The sequence below is a fragment of the Priapulus caudatus genome, unplaced genomic scaffold (genome assembly GCF_000485595.1).
Source record: "Priapulus caudatus unplaced genomic scaffold, Priapulus_caudatus-5.0.1 Scaffold120, whole genome shotgun sequence".
Classification (NCBI taxonomy): domain Eukaryota; kingdom Metazoa; phylum Priapulida; class Priapulimorpha; order Priapulimorphida; family Priapulidae; genus Priapulus; species Priapulus caudatus.
The window spans coordinates 758,183-775,906 of NW_014577181.1; the positions used below are offsets into that span (position 1 = coordinate 758,183).

The 17,724-nt window shown below is 38.6% G+C and overlaps 2 protein-coding genes across 2 annotated transcripts in view; both read right to left on the bottom strand.

Moving 5' to 3' along the window:
- The window catches only part of LOC106805594 (unconventional myosin-VIIa-like), a 50,804-nt gene extending 38,577 nt beyond the window's left edge, over positions 1–12,227 (bottom strand). Inside the window, exons 1-14 of the mRNA XM_014807248.1 lie at positions 12,110–12,227; positions 10,133–10,368; positions 9,695–9,801; positions 8,984–9,046; positions 8,457–8,600; positions 7,876–7,984; positions 7,307–7,531; positions 5,975–6,159; positions 5,069–5,239; positions 4,413–4,562; positions 3,852–3,944; positions 3,401–3,475; positions 3,023–3,073; positions 2,462–2,701 (exon numbers count right to left, since the gene is read on the bottom strand). Of these exons, the coding sequence (XP_014662734.1) occupies positions 2,462–2,701; positions 3,023–3,073; positions 3,401–3,475; positions 3,852–3,944; positions 4,413–4,562; positions 5,069–5,239; positions 5,975–6,159; positions 7,307–7,531; positions 7,876–7,984; positions 8,457–8,600; positions 8,984–9,046; positions 9,695–9,801; positions 10,133–10,163 (1,644 nt within the window). The 5' untranslated portion in view covers positions 10,164–10,368; positions 12,110–12,227. The remainder of the gene's footprint in view (positions 1–2,461; positions 2,702–3,022; positions 3,074–3,400; positions 3,476–3,851; positions 3,945–4,412; positions 4,563–5,068; positions 5,240–5,974; positions 6,160–7,306; positions 7,532–7,875; positions 7,985–8,456; positions 8,601–8,983; positions 9,047–9,694; positions 9,802–10,132; positions 10,369–12,109) is intronic.
- Positions 12,228–12,763: 536 nt separating this feature from the next.
- Positions 12,764–17,724, bottom strand: part of LOC106805600 — a 10,603-nt gene continuing 5,642 nt past the window's right edge. The window contains exons 2-6 of the mRNA XM_014807264.1: positions 17,236–17,393; positions 16,758–16,888; positions 16,306–16,422; positions 15,972–16,104; positions 12,764–13,222 (exon numbers count right to left, since the gene is read on the bottom strand). Of these exons, the coding sequence (XP_014662750.1) occupies positions 13,069–13,222; positions 15,972–16,104; positions 16,306–16,422; positions 16,758–16,888; positions 17,236–17,390 (690 nt within the window). The 5' untranslated portion in view covers positions 17,391–17,393 and the 3' untranslated portion in view covers positions 12,764–13,068. The remainder of the gene's footprint in view (positions 13,223–15,971; positions 16,105–16,305; positions 16,423–16,757; positions 16,889–17,235; positions 17,394–17,724) is intronic.

A 17,724-nucleotide genomic window follows, 5' to 3' on the forward strand; every position in this document is an offset into this window, starting at 1 on the left:
ATTCTGTTTTTGCGAGTTGCTTTTTCCAGGAAATGGCAGCTGACAGCATCACGAATCATCAAGTTGATTTGGCGACGGCCACTTCATGCTCGGACTTATTAAGCATATGATACGCTTCGCAAGGGGAACTCATCGCTTACGAAACAGTGTAAGTGCGTTTGAAAAGGCCTGCAGCGCAATATCAATGTTATCATAGCACGGACAAAGTAAAACAGTCTCTAGTATCAGACCTTCTGATTATCCAAAGTCCGGTATTTGATCTGATATAGTCAATTAATCTGTCATTTATATACGGCTACCCAACAGTGTTGGTGCTTGCTTGAGTGCTGGCCATACTATTACTTCTTACTATGTTGCTACTGCACTTGAACTTAATTGTTCATAAAAAAAACTGTTTATTACTATATATATAAATTATAAGGCCAAGATATTGACTTATAGGTCTCAATACACTTTGGGTTTACGAGGTGTTTAGTGTTGCTTTTTGCGTTACACATTTTAGCGTAATTAAGCAGCTTTACCTGTTTCTGTCTGGGCGTTATGCCGCGACAATGTCCATCATTGCCGTGAGTATCGCAACTGCCCCGCAAACACAAACGTCATCGTCCATAGTTGTTCCACCTCTTTTCATCTTGGTTTCACAGCATCGAACATACCTAAGGCACATACTAAATACGGTACTATTAATGAGCCACTTGCCATGACTGACACAGCAAATTCAAATCTTGCCTTAAATTGTTAGACATACACTATTAGATTATAACATCAACCTGCCTGAATGTTTCAGATTTATTGTGGCGGCTTCTGTAGTTCATTCTAATCTATAGACCTATATATATATGGCATCCCATAAATTTACAATTCAGTCAATAATGCCTTGACACAACATTCGTTCTCGAATTTTAACTCCTGTCATCTCTTCTGCGCGCCCCTCCTATTGACTTTCACATCTCTCTCACACGTCATGCTTGGTTCAACGGTGCGCTTCTATACTTCCAGACCTTCACCAAGGAGTTTTGTCTGCTCTGCAGAGATTCTACCATTCGAGTCAGCTGAAGTTTGAACATTAATCAAAAGGCACTGCTGTAGGCTTTCCTTTCGCCCAGGCCACTCCTTGCTAAAGGTCTGTCGCCTGTGGTCAGCGTTCCGAGCGTGTGACATCATCACCCCCCATCAAATTCTAAAACAAAATAAAGTGATCAACCACTGATCTCCATTCTTTAAGGCCTATTGGGCGATTTTGCACGCAACAAGAAAGTGTCAAATGACACTATAGCTCACATTGGGTGTGATCGAAGAAAGAGATGATATTTAAAGTTTGGTATAATGTGTTTTTCATTATCTGACGGAACCAAAAATGTGATCAAATGTACCTTATCTCCCCGTCTTGATACTAATAGAAATCCTTCACTGTTTTGTTTCAGGGTTAGTTTTGTATGCGAAATAATATGTTTAGATTCTGGAAAGTCTCAAAATCCGTTGCGAGAGGACTGGCCGCTACCGCCTAAATGATCGCCATTTTGTTTTTCGATTATTCGCCGCAAATAAAAGCAATAAAATTATTCCAGTCAAATTACTGTTAACGAAAAATCTAAAAACACAATATTACACGTAGGTATGATCTAGGTAGGTAGCGTAGCGTAGGTAGCCGCTTAGGTAGGTAGTAGGGTAGGTGTAGGTAGGTAGCGGTAAGGTACGGTAAGATAGGTAGGAATTTTTTTTGTTATTTTTCTGTTTTTTGGTACGGTAGGTAGGTGTAGGTAGGTAAGGTAGGTGGTAGCGGTAAGTAAGTAAGTAGGCGTATAGGTAGGGTAATTTAACAAAATCGATATGAATCTATGATGCGCCATTCCACTTTGCCAAAAGTGGGCCGTGCGCTCGAAAGTAGGTCAACTGTCGCGTTCCTCCAAAATAGCCGACGTTCACATCTCTCCGCCATGAGCGAGTAACAACTGTATGGAATTTGAAACATGTGGGTCAAATGGTTCTCAAGTTATCGTTGACCGTAGCCAAATGTTGAGGGACAGACGGACGGACGGACGGACGTACGACGGACGACACCACGTGGCAATAGCTCACCTTGACAATATCAAGGTGAGCTAATAAAAATCTTAAGACAGTTTACACACCTTATGTGAGATTATCATAGCATCATATTTCTGATGGTTTTGAGGTATAATTGAAGTTAAATTACAAGTTTATGTCACATTATTATGTATAAACTGAGTGAGTTGTTTGACTATAGCTATAGGATAATTCAGACAATTATGGTGTGACGAGACATGGCACGTACAAGCAAAACGTTACACATACCAAGGAGATGTTACTTATATATAACAAAACCTATCACTAAAAGTGGTTGGAGTGCATGAAACTGAATTCTATAATTGTCTTCTGTGGATAAGAGGCTCAAGTAGGCTCACTTGCATCAGTGTATACAGTCAGAAAAGAAATATTTTACCTGAAAATCTGGCAGCTCCTTGACAAACCCATTGCTCGATTTTTCCATGAGGTAGAAGAAACTGGCTTGCTGCACGTCCTTATTCTTTTCTAAAAAGCCCTTGACATTGTAGGTGACTTCCCCCGCATAGTGCCTCACTCCAAACTCATCCGCCCATCTCCGTCGGTCTTCCCCTTTGATATAGTTGGCATGCGAATTGAATTCGTGGTGCTGTTTAATGATGTACGTTTCATCGGTTCCCTATAAAAAGTAACATATTGTTATAGATGGGAACAGAAGGGAAACATATATTACCTGATGTTTAGCAACAACATGGTTACGCAAATTCGTTTTATTTACTATTACTAATATTATCCCAATTACTATGGTAAGCTGTTACTCTTGAATGTGCGTGGTGCTATTTATATTAAATTAAACTTCCTTTTCGTTATATATGTGTATGGCGGAACTAAAATGATATTTATGGATGTTAGCTTCACCTGCAGATTATATGTACATGTTTTTGCTCATTGTAAATGCTAACGCTAAATAGTATCTGAAAAATATAATTCTAGGCATTACCTTGGGAAATCGGCATTCTTCAGCCAATATCTTTAGGATGCATGTTGGTGACTGTAAAATTACAGGAACATATGGCAAGAAATGGTAAATCATTTTAAGGTAAACAATATCTGCTAAATCAATTCGCTGTGATTGGGTACACTATCAAAGTCCTATATCATTCAATTAAATAAAGGCGACATCTTCTATAGACTTTTTGTGCATTCTTGCTTTCTCAAAAGGCTTCATCCCGAAACTAACTGGATCTTCAGCTCACATTTTCTGTTTATTTACTATATCTTTGCCTTTAATTACACCTCATGATTATGCCATCAGAATGAGATCATCTTTTTCTGACTTATATGTATAGTATCAATTTTTATATTATAACCGACTTACCTTTTCGATCAGCTCCAAACAAGCAGTGTTGTCTATGAAGTTTATGTGTGAAAATTCAATTTCTTCAGCTGCATACTACAGAGCAACAACGTTTGGTATTACATAAAGTAATAAATAATGAAATTATTAAAAGTAATGCAATTCAACTATGTTATTAAAATTTCTTGAATCAAAATTTAATCAAATATTTTCAAATCAGAATTGGCTGGGCTTCAGCCATTATGTATTTATAATCCTAAATTGGTAACTCTAAGCATATGATTCAAATATTTCAGGTGGACCTACAAACTATTGTTAGCATTATAGAATTAGAAATTCATGCACGTGTTAACATCATTGGGATGCTACTATACCACTGTCATAGTATCTGTATCATGGTAACATGTTTCTAAGAATATCATTAATCGAAACAGTGTAAAACACTATGAATAAGATCTGCATGGGCACTTACTGTTTCCTGTTCCAGTGCAAACACATGGTAGTTGAAGTATTGCTGCAGTTTTTCATTTGCATAATTTATGCAAAGCTGCTCAAAGCTGTTCATCTAGAAACATAAGGTTTGCTGTTAAAAACAATCATTTTAACATCAATTACTAGTCTGGTAGATTAACCACGTATTATTAATTTAAACCAGATTAACTAGGTTGGGTTGCAAGGTCAATGGAGATTCCACACACTGCCGCATTAACTATGTAACAAGGTTAAATGGGGTCACTGGAGTATACACTGGATACCGAGAAAGTAGCTTGAAAATAAATGTCATATTTTTAATAGCAAAATATTCAAAATAAGTGTCCACTGACTGCATAGACAAATTGGAAGAGGTTTGTTATTGAATTTTACACAAATCTTACCAGACGCCTTATTTTTAGTAATATTTATACAGCACATGAATAAAAATAACACAAACCTTTATACTCATAAATTAACTATAATTTGTGCTTATGCAGTCCAACATCCACTTATAACAATCACATGCCATGTAACTGATAAATTAAACTATTTTACGCACGGCAAAATCTTCGAAGCCAAAGATGTCAAGCACGCCAAGGATGTAGTCTTTGCTGGAGCCGGGAGTCATACATGTGTTAATGGAGTTGATGATCCATGCAAACGTCCTTGAGTATAATGCCTTTGCCATCGCATGCCGATTCTCACGCGCCTGCGTCGAGAATGTATTAAAACACGCATTATAATTAGTTAATCCAAATATTTCAACTGATGACATGTTAACAAATGTAACTTTGAAGTGTTGACAAACTTGTTACAGAGGTTGAAAATTGTCAACAACTGATAATATGTTGACAAGTCATTCAAAACATCACTGGGCTACTGTAGAAATGATCCGAGTTAGGGTAATACTTTACATTTGTAACATGATAATATGGTAATGATACGAGGTTTTTATAGACTCAATCACTCCTAACAAGTTGGGACTAGACATTTAAAAACAAATAGGACTGTTCTTAAGACTAATCATCACTGTGGCAATGGCCCACAAAATCTAAAACATTGTATCTTGTAAACCATAGCATACAAAGTTTATTCGTTCACCACTATGATCTGGCCACGGGCAGTACAACAAAAACAAGCAGTAAATGAAAGATTAACTTTAAATTCACCACGGTATATCATTTAACCTGATATGCTGAGTAAATCAAGCCCTACCTCACTCAGCTTCAACGGAATATCTGTGATGTTTCCTCGCACGTTGATCTGCCTGGTCAGCAGTAGATGCTCAAGTGGCTCCATCTCTAGGCCTAGCAAATAGGCAACCGTCTGCAGCACATTGAGAGCTTCCTCACTAAGGCGGCAACGTTCTGTATCATCCTCTAGTTCCTGCAAAAAAAAATTGGACATTGTGTTACCAGATGAACACGATATTTGCTATGTACAGATATTCATTACATTCTAGTGTTACTAGAGTTATCATTCCATTTTCCTACCCCTTGTAATTCGCTATACTGCCGTTGCCAGGGCTGAACCAGAGTTCTATATATCTCTATCTATTAACTTTACACCGACCACTGACACACATGCCTATAGTCCTCACTTTTTTTAACTTTATAAAGAGGGCTGGCCTAGTTCTACACGTATCAGAAGTAAATGCATATAATACGTCATGCCCTGATTGCCCACCCTAAGAAACGCTGGTCTCGTTTGCTAGCATCATACTCTAATTCTAAGTCTATTTAACTCTGCTCAAATTAACCCAACTGTAACTCTCTCATTGTGCGGTGACAGGATACGTGTATGCGTTATCAATACAGATGTTTCGCAAGGTGTATGTACACAATGCATATGGTCGCCAGGGGCGTACCCAGACATTTTTTTATGGTACGCAAAATTGCACTCAAATTTGTCAAAAGTTGTTATTTTTACTGAAATCCTTCCGTCCATCTGGCGTAATGACACTGTAGTCATTATTCTTATCATATGCATAATACTGTAAGCCCAACTGAACGTTATATTATTTTTTTTTTTTGTAAAAAGGTCATGTATTTTTTTTATTCTGGAAAATTTTAGTACGCATTTGCGTACTTTGCGTATAGGTAGCTACGCGCCTGGTCGCACCTGAAAGCAGAGGTTGCCCAGCCACAAAATGGCCGACAGAACGCCGAAGATTCCGTCGCTCATCTCGTTCGGTATCCTGACGACGCTCATCGCGAGTCGCAACTCGTCGAACCTGCGTACGTCGTCAACGCCAGCGATCTCTGCGCAGCCGCTCTGACTGAGGTAGGTGTACGACGACGCCGCACCTACGAGCAAGCGACGTCAAAATTATGCGCAGATTACAGCACCATCACTACCGCGTGCGCGTGGTAACACAATCTGCATTTTAGTAGGAATATCTGCTGGAGTCACTGCTACTCTGATTGAGGTAACGGTAGGGCATTGCCGAATCTGAAAGTCAAATTAAAAGGTGGGGTGTCCAGGGTGTTACCCACAACCTTTCATTAAATACCATAATCTGGATAGACAGGTTCTTGGTCATCTTTATAATACAGGGAAAAAATAAGAACCAGTCTACCAGCACAGCGTTCTGTAAGAAAACGTGTGCTTATTGGTTGATATTAGATCAAAGTAAGTCAGTTTCATGGATCCAGCGATTTTTGGAGTGGTGTGGATCCAGAACACAACTGCTTTAACTGCTGAAGGCAGCATTTATATTGCCCGGTGTGCACTGGGAAACATTATATTTTGGTAGTTATCAAACTTTGCCAGCCACGCCCATAACAACGTCAGCTACAATCAATACTGAACACACGCATGCGCAATTCGCTCAGGATTGAAGACCCATGATATCCCAGTCATGAATTTTTCTCTAAAGTATCATTACATTCACCTACAGATACCCATTTTCGTGCAGAACAAAGTCATGCGAACATGTGCACGCCTAATGGTAAGCCATATCCTGCTGGTATATTATCACTAGCCATTTTACTACAGGCATGCTACCGGCCACCAGACGTATGCAGAGAAATACAGTACACAATCTATTATCCGAAACCCTTGGGACCAGACATGTTTCGGAAATCGGAATTTTTCGGATTTCGGAATGGTAGTACAGTACAGATATACATACCATATATCCTGCAATTAGCCAGTACTATAAAACGTATAACCCAAGTTCTCAAGAGGCCAAGTGCTGTACCGGTACAGCACAACATGCATGAGTTATGCCAAACACATTAATATTTCTGCAGTGAACATTGTGCAGCCAAAACGCGAGCTTTGGTGTGCACACAACCTCCATGAAAGAAATTTCGGTTTTCGGAGCTTTTCGGTTTTCAGAATTTCGGATAATAGATCGTGTACTGTAATTATTAAATTTATTTATTTACTGAGCCACTTCCAATTAATCAACTTAAATATCAAAACCATCGCAAGAGTGATCACGCTTACCGAGCATGAACTGGTCGGCCAACTCTTGGTTGGCTTCGGCTGCGGAGACGAGCTGGTACAGCACATGGTAGTTTCGCTCGTCAGGACACTGGAAGGCGATGCGCGACTGTTCCAGGAGGTAGTCCTGCACGACGCAGCCGCTGATGTGGAATTTTGAGTCGAAGCAGACCTGCATGAACTTGCCAAAGCGACTCGAGTTGTCGTTGCGCACCGTCTTTGCATTGCCTAACAAAAAAACGCTCTCCAGTCATGTTCATGTCTAAACATAATAAACAATTTTATCATTTCTTTTGGTTGTGCAGTGTAGTTCAATGTCAGGTAACCAACACCTGCGCAATAGCCATTGCTAAAGTAATTCTATACATGAAATACAAATAAAGAAGACAAAAGTAACGTCCATTATTAACTAAACAGTGTTTTAATCTCTTTTGTATTTGCTGCAGTAGCTGCAGTGCTTTAGCTGTAAGTGGCAGGTGACCAAACACCCTGCAGAGCAACAACTGCATTCCTATTTCAGTAAAGATAGCATAACATTAAGAAGAACACGCATATCCTACGACCACTCATACCGAAAGATTCCAGGATTGTGTTTGCCTCTAAAATCTGCTGCTCTGTCCAGCTTGCCACAACACCCGTTACTGAGCATAGATATTGCAGGATGAACTTGGTCGTCTCGGTCTAAAACAAGTCAGCAAACAAAGGTACACAAGCTGCACCATCAGCATATACTCACTCTTTGCATTGTCAATTAATGGAAATTGTCAATTGCTCACTATTTTCAGGGTATCGGTCAGTATTTTTTCTACTCATTACTTAACAAGTGTGGCACTCGTTTCATATAGCCTACTGACATTTCATACTACTTCATATAACGAATGAGAATAAATACTGTGCAATAAGGAACATGGCAAGATTCAAAAAAAAATTTAACCAAACATTTAAGCGCTACTATAGCTTTCTTCTAATAAAGATAAGTAAAAAGCTAATAAGCTGTGAGGATAATGTTAGACAATGCCTTTGTAGTATACTATTCTCTGTACTGTATTATACAATACTTACAAATAATATAATGACCATTTAATGGAGGTTTCATTTAACAGAGAAACAGATCTTGCTCACTGAGGTACAACAGTATAACAAAGAGTATCACCTTTCCCGCTCCGCTCTCGCCACTGATAATGAAGGACTGGCTACGGGCAGACCGGCACATATCCTGGTATGCTGTCTCAGTGACAGCAAATATGTGTGGCTCCAGTTCTCCAAGCTTGTATCCAATGTAGCTCTCCACCACATCCTATACACAACAAGAGAACCCATATGCTAATGATGCCACTGTCGCCCACCGTGTTCTATCACTCGAGGAAACATCTATATACAATTCTTATGAATTCATGCATATATTATTTCCAATTGAAACAAATTTCGCGAATAATTTTAATTTGTTTGGCAGACAGAAAATGCCTCACAACACATGGTAATCTATATTAGTATGAAGAAAACGGACCAATAGCTGACCCAAGCGGGCATAATCATCATCCTAAAAAGCTGGTTCTCTACCAAATTGTTCCTGATTTCACTATGAAAACATTTCAAGTGAAAGTCACTGGTAACAGTGGCGCAAGAGAGTTATATTCCACAACATGTCATCCAAATATTTGTTCCTTACGATAAACATACCGGTTCATATATGCCAATGTCCTTGTACGGGTTGACAGCCACCAGCACAGTACCTGTGTATGTCTGAAGCACAGTGATTAAGGAGTAAACAATTAACTATATGTTGATTACCTATAGTTATGCTGACATTCATAAACAGTAACAAGTATACATTAAAAATCGATTCTTCCAAGTGGCTGCATCTTAATCAGAACATATTTAATGTAAGTTGGGAGTGTTCCATACTGTGTGAACTGAAAGTCTTATCTCAGATACGTCTTCAATGAACTACATAACGTTTACATAACATATATCAACAAACTTCATAAGTCTATCTAAACTCCCTATTAACTGACAATCATGATGCCTTCCACACGGAAAGAATGTTTAAGAGATAGATTGCATCTGTCAGCAAACTTTCTATAGTAGCAGTTTATCTTTTTTTATGCTGAAAAATTAGTACGATATTTTGGGGGTGATCAGCTGCAGTCTTACTCTAGTAACATGCCATTGAGCAAAAATGTGTGTCAAACTGGCAGTTTCCTAGTCTTGAAATTGAAATTAGTTCAGGCCAATATGTGTGATAACTATATACTGTAAAACGTATACAATCTATATGTGCGGTAGTACATGTGTGATACGTGTAAATACACACACGTACACAACACTTTAAGTAACACTGACAATTAAGCAATGGAAAAGAAACGGTGCTAAAATGAAAAAAATGGATACATATATCTTGTCGTTCTGATATCTGACTTTCAGGTTGGTGTTGATTGCTATCTCATCTATGTCACTGATGACAGTCATGTCTGGGACACCATCCTCTGGTCTTGCCCCTTTAACGAGACAAACACCACCATGAAGCTATTATATGTGTAACTAATTGTAGCTGTAAGAAGTACTCTTCATACTGCAGATGAGCATATCCAAAAAGAAAACTGGGTAGGATATAACACCATTGAAAATGATTGATCATGGCAAATACAAATCTTGAAGCATTCAGGACATTTTAACATATTCTGGTTGAAATGCGTGGTTAATGTGAATTCTATAATGAACTATGCAAAGGTAAAAACTGCAGCGTAGCAGGAAAGGATATCATTCCTATATCATATGTAACTCGACACTGACTGATCCACCTCTGCAATGGCATACGACAATCTTTACCTTGTTGTCTCCTGTCGTCCATAACGTCCATATCTGAGATGATATCAAGCAGCTGGTCTTACAAAAAGACAAGCCAGACTAATCCATCCAGTCAATGTTAGCCACCATTCGTTTCCACTACAGCGATTCACGAAGTCAGGACGCTTTACTTGACACACACTTAGAGGAAATCACACACGGGAAGTGGTTTACTTCCTCGCTAGTCTGCAAGAATCGCGCGAATGCCACGATTTGTGCTGCAACACAAAATATAAGTAAATAAGAAATTACCACATATATATATATATATATATAAAGGTACATACGCACGTGCACGCACATATGCGACGTCCACCCACACACGCACACATACATACTCGCAATAATATACAAATAGATGCAAAGACACTGACAGACTTACTCAAACAAGAGACACAGAACTAAGAACCTTCACAAATAAATTCCCAACCATGTTCACAATAAATTGCTAGCACACATTTCACACATAAATACAAGTGAAACAACACTCAAAATATAATCTAATATCTATATATCATGCAGCATCGCATACATGTTTATTTATACTAATGCCTTTTCACATGAAAGCACCTGGAATAAATATAAATAATTTAGAGTTACGGCAAGTACAGGCAAATTACCAATTAAATTCCCTAAAAACGCTAGTGATCATCTCACTCAGTTTCATACAGGCTTCCTACATGACTTTTCACCTGACACATATCACTGGACTGTGAGCTACGGCAATTAGCAAAGCTCAATATAGAATACCTGGGTTATGGCAATAGATGCTAGTTAGTCCATATTACAGTACACAACTAATTGACATTTTTAAACCAACCAGAATCTGTAGGCCTATATATCTGACGTGATTAGTAGTTTCTGGTTACCGGTATTTCCATTGTTTGACACGATACTGATATCCTTCCTAGAGTGCATGGACTATGTACTACGTGATATCTAGTTCAGCACATGCGTCATGCACATATTACTATATACAGTAGCTTGTCCATTGAGAAGAGCAAATACACGCACGCATTTAGTTAAACTTAGGTGTGTTAGCGTCACCATAAGTAGATCGTCCGGTAAGCAGGCCCACAGGAATGAAATTCGCCTGAATAGCACAACTACTAACTGAAAGTCTCGCTTCTGAGTGCGTAAGCAACGTACTTTCTCATCATTTTATTTACAGCGTTCTGCAGCTGCCCTGGCCGGCACAGGTGGGTTAATTTCTGCTGAGCAATGCACTTCGAAATCCTGGTGGTCGCGCATGAACCACTCACATCCGAAAGATTGAATAATAATTACAAGTGCCAGTTCACATGCAAGTTCAGATTATCACTAACGTATCAAACCACTGTGCAGAAACCTCTGCATGAACTATAAACAGATAATGCGACTGTTGCTGATCCTGCCCGCACGACAAGACTGAAGGAAGAGAACACACCTTTATCATGAGCTATCCCCGATGACCCAACACTGCACTGAGACAACGATCGACTAGAGGGAAGTGCACCATCACACCATCACGCCCAAAATTAAACACAGGAAGCATGCCTTGTAATATAGAAACGGCATTTCCTCGTGTTGACAGTTGGGTAGAGGTTTGAGTAACACGTGCATATGCGTTTTACTGTATGCATAATTTGGATGTCCGGGTGTGTTGTGGAGATATGGGTAAGTATTAGACAGAAACCAGTACGCACGTAATTGTAGTAATGGCTTACTAGCCGGTAATAATAAAAATGCTTTCAGCGCAAATACTGTCAAGGGAACTAACATATAGCTCACGAAGGAACAGGTTCTACATTCACCTGTTATTTGCCACAACTCTACCAGTTTCACAACGAGGTGGTCGACATTCGTTAGTGATTTTAAACAAAGCACCAACAATTTTGTTAAGAATTTAAACTGAGGCACACACGATATATATACGCACCTGGTGCTAATTACCAAATTACAAAAAATTAATTGTAATACCTGAACATATACCAAAATGCCAGCCTCCTACGGATAGAAACAACTTGTATCCATGGACGCTATTAAACGCTGACACTCAAGCATTACACTAATACAACATGAGTCACCCACCAGGAAACTACGTACGTGTCTGCCTGTCCGTCCACTCACCTGTGATTGCACACATGCATGGGCCTGGCTGTAAATCCAGTTGTACGCATTCAAGCTCGTAACGTTCCGGTATGCTGCTTGCTACTTGTGGCACATGCCCCGGGGGGGCTGTAGCTTTACTCACAGGAAAGACGCACTAATCCGTGACAGTCAGTGACTGTGACGGGTCGGTGATCATTTACGGGCTTTCTACCAGTAACAACACAAATCTCTGGCTCAGCTGGTCATCAAAACGACCAAGCGGTCGATTATATATCTTTCATTGGGCATTTTTGTTATCCACAGAAGTAGTCATTCAATATTTGTAAAGTGTTGTTATATAAGTGCAGATTTTGAGACACTAAATCAGATAATATATAGTTGAAATTGAACTCATACACTCCTCTGTATACATATATTCTCTGGTGGTGTTAGTGTAGATCGACATATTCAAGAATCGATTATCTCAAAGTTTTCTACAAAAGAGCAGCACACACATACTTCAATGGCACTGCAATACTGATATCATGGTTTTATCGTTCATTGTTTTATTCTTTTATCGTGTTACCATGAATGTTTACATAATATCAAGAGTATATAAACTAGCTTACGTGATCTTGATAATACAAATTTCATCCGAGTTTAAGGTCAGTGGATATTACGTAAACATAACAGATTCAATTAAAACGCACAAACTTGCTTTTGTTTAAGCCAGATAATAGTATAATAAATATGCTCTCATAAATATCTATCATCACATAATGCAACTTAATTATTACTTGCATGTTAACACATGAGTGGCAGATAAAGTGGAATTTAAACATTCCTGATCATGTTAGTGTATATGGAAGGATTTCTTGTCTTAGGTAACTCCATATAATATCTCTCACAAACTCAGCTGCAGTCCGTTTCTGTTCGATGTAGAGTGCCCCCTTGGTTTCCAATTCCTCAATATGAACGTCCGACGTGAAACAATAAGTCACTCTGTGAATAACAGGAACTGTTGTAACACCAACAAATTACAATAGCATTGCCACTACCTATGATTCAGTCTGACATGCATGTATAGAGCAGTGCTCAGCTCAGGGTTGCTGCTGCTGTTGGTAATATTACTATAGTGTGTTCCATTACTACTGGTGTTGTTGCTGCCTTTTCCCGTGCTGCTACTGCTTTTTATCCTGCTTCTGTTGTTGTTGCTGCTGCTGAGGCTCCTGTTGCTGCTCTCACTGCACTACGACTAGGACAAAAGCTGGGTTTACACTACCGACTTTGTATTGGCGAATTGGCAGATTGGACCAACTTCCCAACTATACAACCGACAATCGGTATAGTGCAAATGCAATAGTTGTGCGACCAACCGATCGATAGCAACTAGTTGGGAGATTAGAACATGTTCTATTTTCGCCAACTCGGAGTTAACGAATTGGAAAGTTGGTCCAACTCGCCAATTCGCCAACATAAAGTTGGTAGTGTAAACCCAGCTTAACACTACCCATACCATTCACAATCATTACTGCTATCCCTACCATGGACATATACATTGTATAGATATATGTTCATTCTGATATTGCTACAGCTACTGCTACTGCTGATGACACGTACTGTATACTGCTATTGTTGATGCTGGCTACTACAGCCTATTTTATGCTGGTGATGCCACTGCTTATACTGTGCGACAGAATCGTTCTGAATTAAAAGCATAAAACATTCTCTTATAATTCCTTATAATTATACATGCTTTAAAAACTTTACATTTAATATGCAGTTATCTGTAAATTGTCGGTAGTAGGTTCAACAATAAAACAGTTAATCGGTCGAAATCAAATTTTTCCATTTGCTGGCAGGGTTCAAACCAGAAGACAAATTTTTATTTAATTTGAAGTAACCCACAGAGATGGCAATATACACCTAATGCATTAATGTCTCATATCTCTGGTAAAATGAGTATCCCACTGCAACCTAGCGAAAGTAAATAGATATTTTAGTTTATGTTCTTGGATATTTCTGGTTTTGATGATGATGTCGAGTGGTTTTGATGTAAGAGGCTATTCCCATTTGCAGCCATTCCCCACTAAAACTAAGCAATCACAACGTATACAACTCTTTTTCAGAGTCATAACTCAGACACTTATTTCATTACAGACGACAGACAAAGTGCATTCCAAGCTCCTTTAACTATATACTTAATACAATATATACGGCTTGACTGAGTTCAGGATGGCTTCTACTCTGATTTTAAAATCCAAATAGTTATTTCATGCTTTTATTCAATAGAGTACTGAAAACAGAACAGAAGTCTTAGTTTGAGTTTGTTAGACTGCTTCCTGGTATGGATATTATGGTATTTGTCCTATACAAACTAATATGCCAGATGTAAAATCCATGTTATTTAATTTATATGAAATCCTAAACAAAAAGTCCATGTTTTATCTTTCCTTTAATGTTGAAACGATTATAGAGTAGCCGCATAGTTAGTGCAAAGTATGTACATTTCAGACTCCTAACAATAAAGTCATGAAAACTGCTGAAACAAAAGCTCTTCAGCCACTCTGTTTGACCATGTCCAATAAATAATTTAAATCTTTTTGATTCACTGAACATTCAGTGTATCCCCTGGCCATAAAGGTCTGTGAGGTGGTAAATTTTGTGTGTGTGTTAAACTGTTTGCGCGTTTCGAGGTCCTAGCAAAACAAACACTGCAGGTGCTTGTTCAGCTAGGGGGGTTAAATTTTTGAAAAAATGGTGCAATTTGGTGCATTCTACGTTATTTTGGTGCATTATAAGCACTGTTCTATGGAAGAACAGTGATTTTCGTCAGCGAGGCGGTGTTTTCGTTCGGCGGCTGAGAATTTGAGCGAGGCGCCCCGCCTCGCTCGTGTCAATGCAGGGGAAACACTGACATTGATTGCGACTGCGTTAGAGCGTGTGCAGTAAACGTGGTGTGTTAATGCGTGGCCTGCTTGCATTTTGCAGGATGTTGTTACGCAACAAGCAGTTCCTTTGACTGTTGACTGCATAATTGAAATTGTGTATTATCTTTATGCCCTTTTTACTTAGTAGATATACGATGTGTGGTTAACACTTTTGTTTATAATAACAGTATATAAGTAAACGTTTGTGTATAGTCCGGAATTCATGTGTATCCCTCCGCCAACCGGATAGGATCTACTTCCTCTTTTGTTTGCTACGGCAACGCGGGAAAAGCAAATTGAGATATTGTCCTCATTTATTGGACTTAGAGATATTCCCAAGTTACTCAGAGACCCAGGAGTTTCACGGCATTGTACGATGACGGATATGACGGAAACTATGTAATAAACTGATTCGAACAAAGTCTGTATGTTTCTCAAGCAATTTATGGGTATAACCCCGGGACAGCTACATTGATCACCGAGGTCGATCCTGAACATCCACAACTATTCTGGATGAAAGGACACAAACTGTGCTAGTGAAATTTGGAAAGCTCTCTCTGACCAGCTAACAGTGCGAGCATAGGATTTTAGTGAATATACACTTAAGACACAGATATTTGCACACCTCACATACCACCAGGCCAACATGAATCCTCATCACATTCCTTAAATCTCAAGTTAGCTTACATCAAACTACACGAACAATGTTTCGGGATCAAATGTGATCCATGGGTTTTAGTAAGCCGGTCCATCATAGCAGCAGATTTGGCAACAACATTAAGGTACCCTCATAAGGAATGGTTCTTACTTCGTGCACCTACCTATTTTCATCAGTAATGACCTCAGTGATTGTGACATGGACTGTGACCCTGTGGTAGCACGTTGAGAAGCTAAGTTGTTTCTTGGATCTGCACAGGTTCGCCATCGTGAAGAGTAGAGGTTCGACAAAGCAATCTAGGTAAATAATTAACATCGATGATTCTTATTAAGACAATTTTAATTAAGACATTAAGCCAAATTAATACAATTAAGAGCAATTTGAACAATTTATACAATTTCCTGTTATCTATGTGTATATTATGGCCGAGTGGAGGCATATGGTATACATTGTCATGCTACAATTTTATGAGTGAACCTTACAGAAATCCTACTTACTGATAATGCTTTTTGCATCAGTTTTCTTTTCTTGCTGTCTGATGTACTGCTCCATCTCTTGTTGCCAAGCAACAAAGGGCTTCGGAGTTGAAGCATCATCTACATATGGCTCGAAAGCTGTCAACAACAAAAGATTCATAGGCAAGAAATTACCTATACACCTTAATCATTAATAACATACTGCACACGCCATATTTTTCGCGTACAGATATTTTCGCGAATTCAGACGTCACGGACAATTTCGTGAGTGGTTAATTTCGCGGTTGGTGAATTATGAATTATTTGGTATTATTCGGTATGAACTATTCGCGTGTTGTTATTTTCCCGGTCGGGGACGCGTTCGCGAAATTCGCGAAAATTAAACCACCGCGAAATATACAGCATATATATACAGTACATGAAAAGTTAATAGATTACTTGAAAAAATTATTTAACTACTACTTGACGCATACCATTGTACAAAGAATCATGAATTTTATCAAATTTAATCATCCTGTTTTGTTTGAGGAGTCTGGCATTAACTTGCTTGAGCTCCAAGTTTAATAGATGGACTGCTCTAACATGAGGCAGTACCTCGTTATACCTGAAACAAAAACATGATAAATTCACATTAACCAATTGGCATCTCATTAGTATAAAACCCAAGTATAAAATTACACATGCAGCCCAATCAGACCAGATTTAAAGGACAATGCATATAAGTTAACATCATGTTCTATACTAAATTAAAGATCAGTGGGCACAGCATTACAATCTAGTGTCGCTAGTGAATGTAGAGAGAGAAATGTTAAGTTTTTGCCAAATCCTAATCGGACGTAATCTATATTATAAGCACAAAAAATAGTCATGTACTATTTTTAGATATATGTGCTATATTAGCATAAATAAATAAAAACTTATCCATTCTACAATTGTCCATGCAGCACTTACAGCTTTCTAATATCATTTGGCAGTAAATCTAGTCTTGATGTTGATGATGAGTTTGTAGAACATGTAGTAGTAACATCTGGAGTTATTCGCTTCCGAAGCTCTAACAAATCTTCCTTCTGGGCCTGACAAAATCTCTCCACATCAACTGCATTCATCTTCTGTAGCAAATAAAATGTCAACTTATATCTGGTCACAGTATATATATTTAATATTATATCAAGAGCATATTAAGAATGCTTCTTATTACGCTCTTGATTATATATATATCAGTGCTCGAAATAAGAAAAAAAATGTAGGTATCATGAAAAAAACCCAGGCATCAAATCAGGTTGTCCGCAACAATTTCTGGTTGTCCCAAAAAAATATCCCCAAATCTCCTATTTTCAATCACATAATAATATGGTCAGAAAACACCCAAAAACAGTGGTGTAGCCAGGTTTTTTTTTAGCTCATCTGACGTAGTCAGATGCAGCTTGTAGAATCGCATGA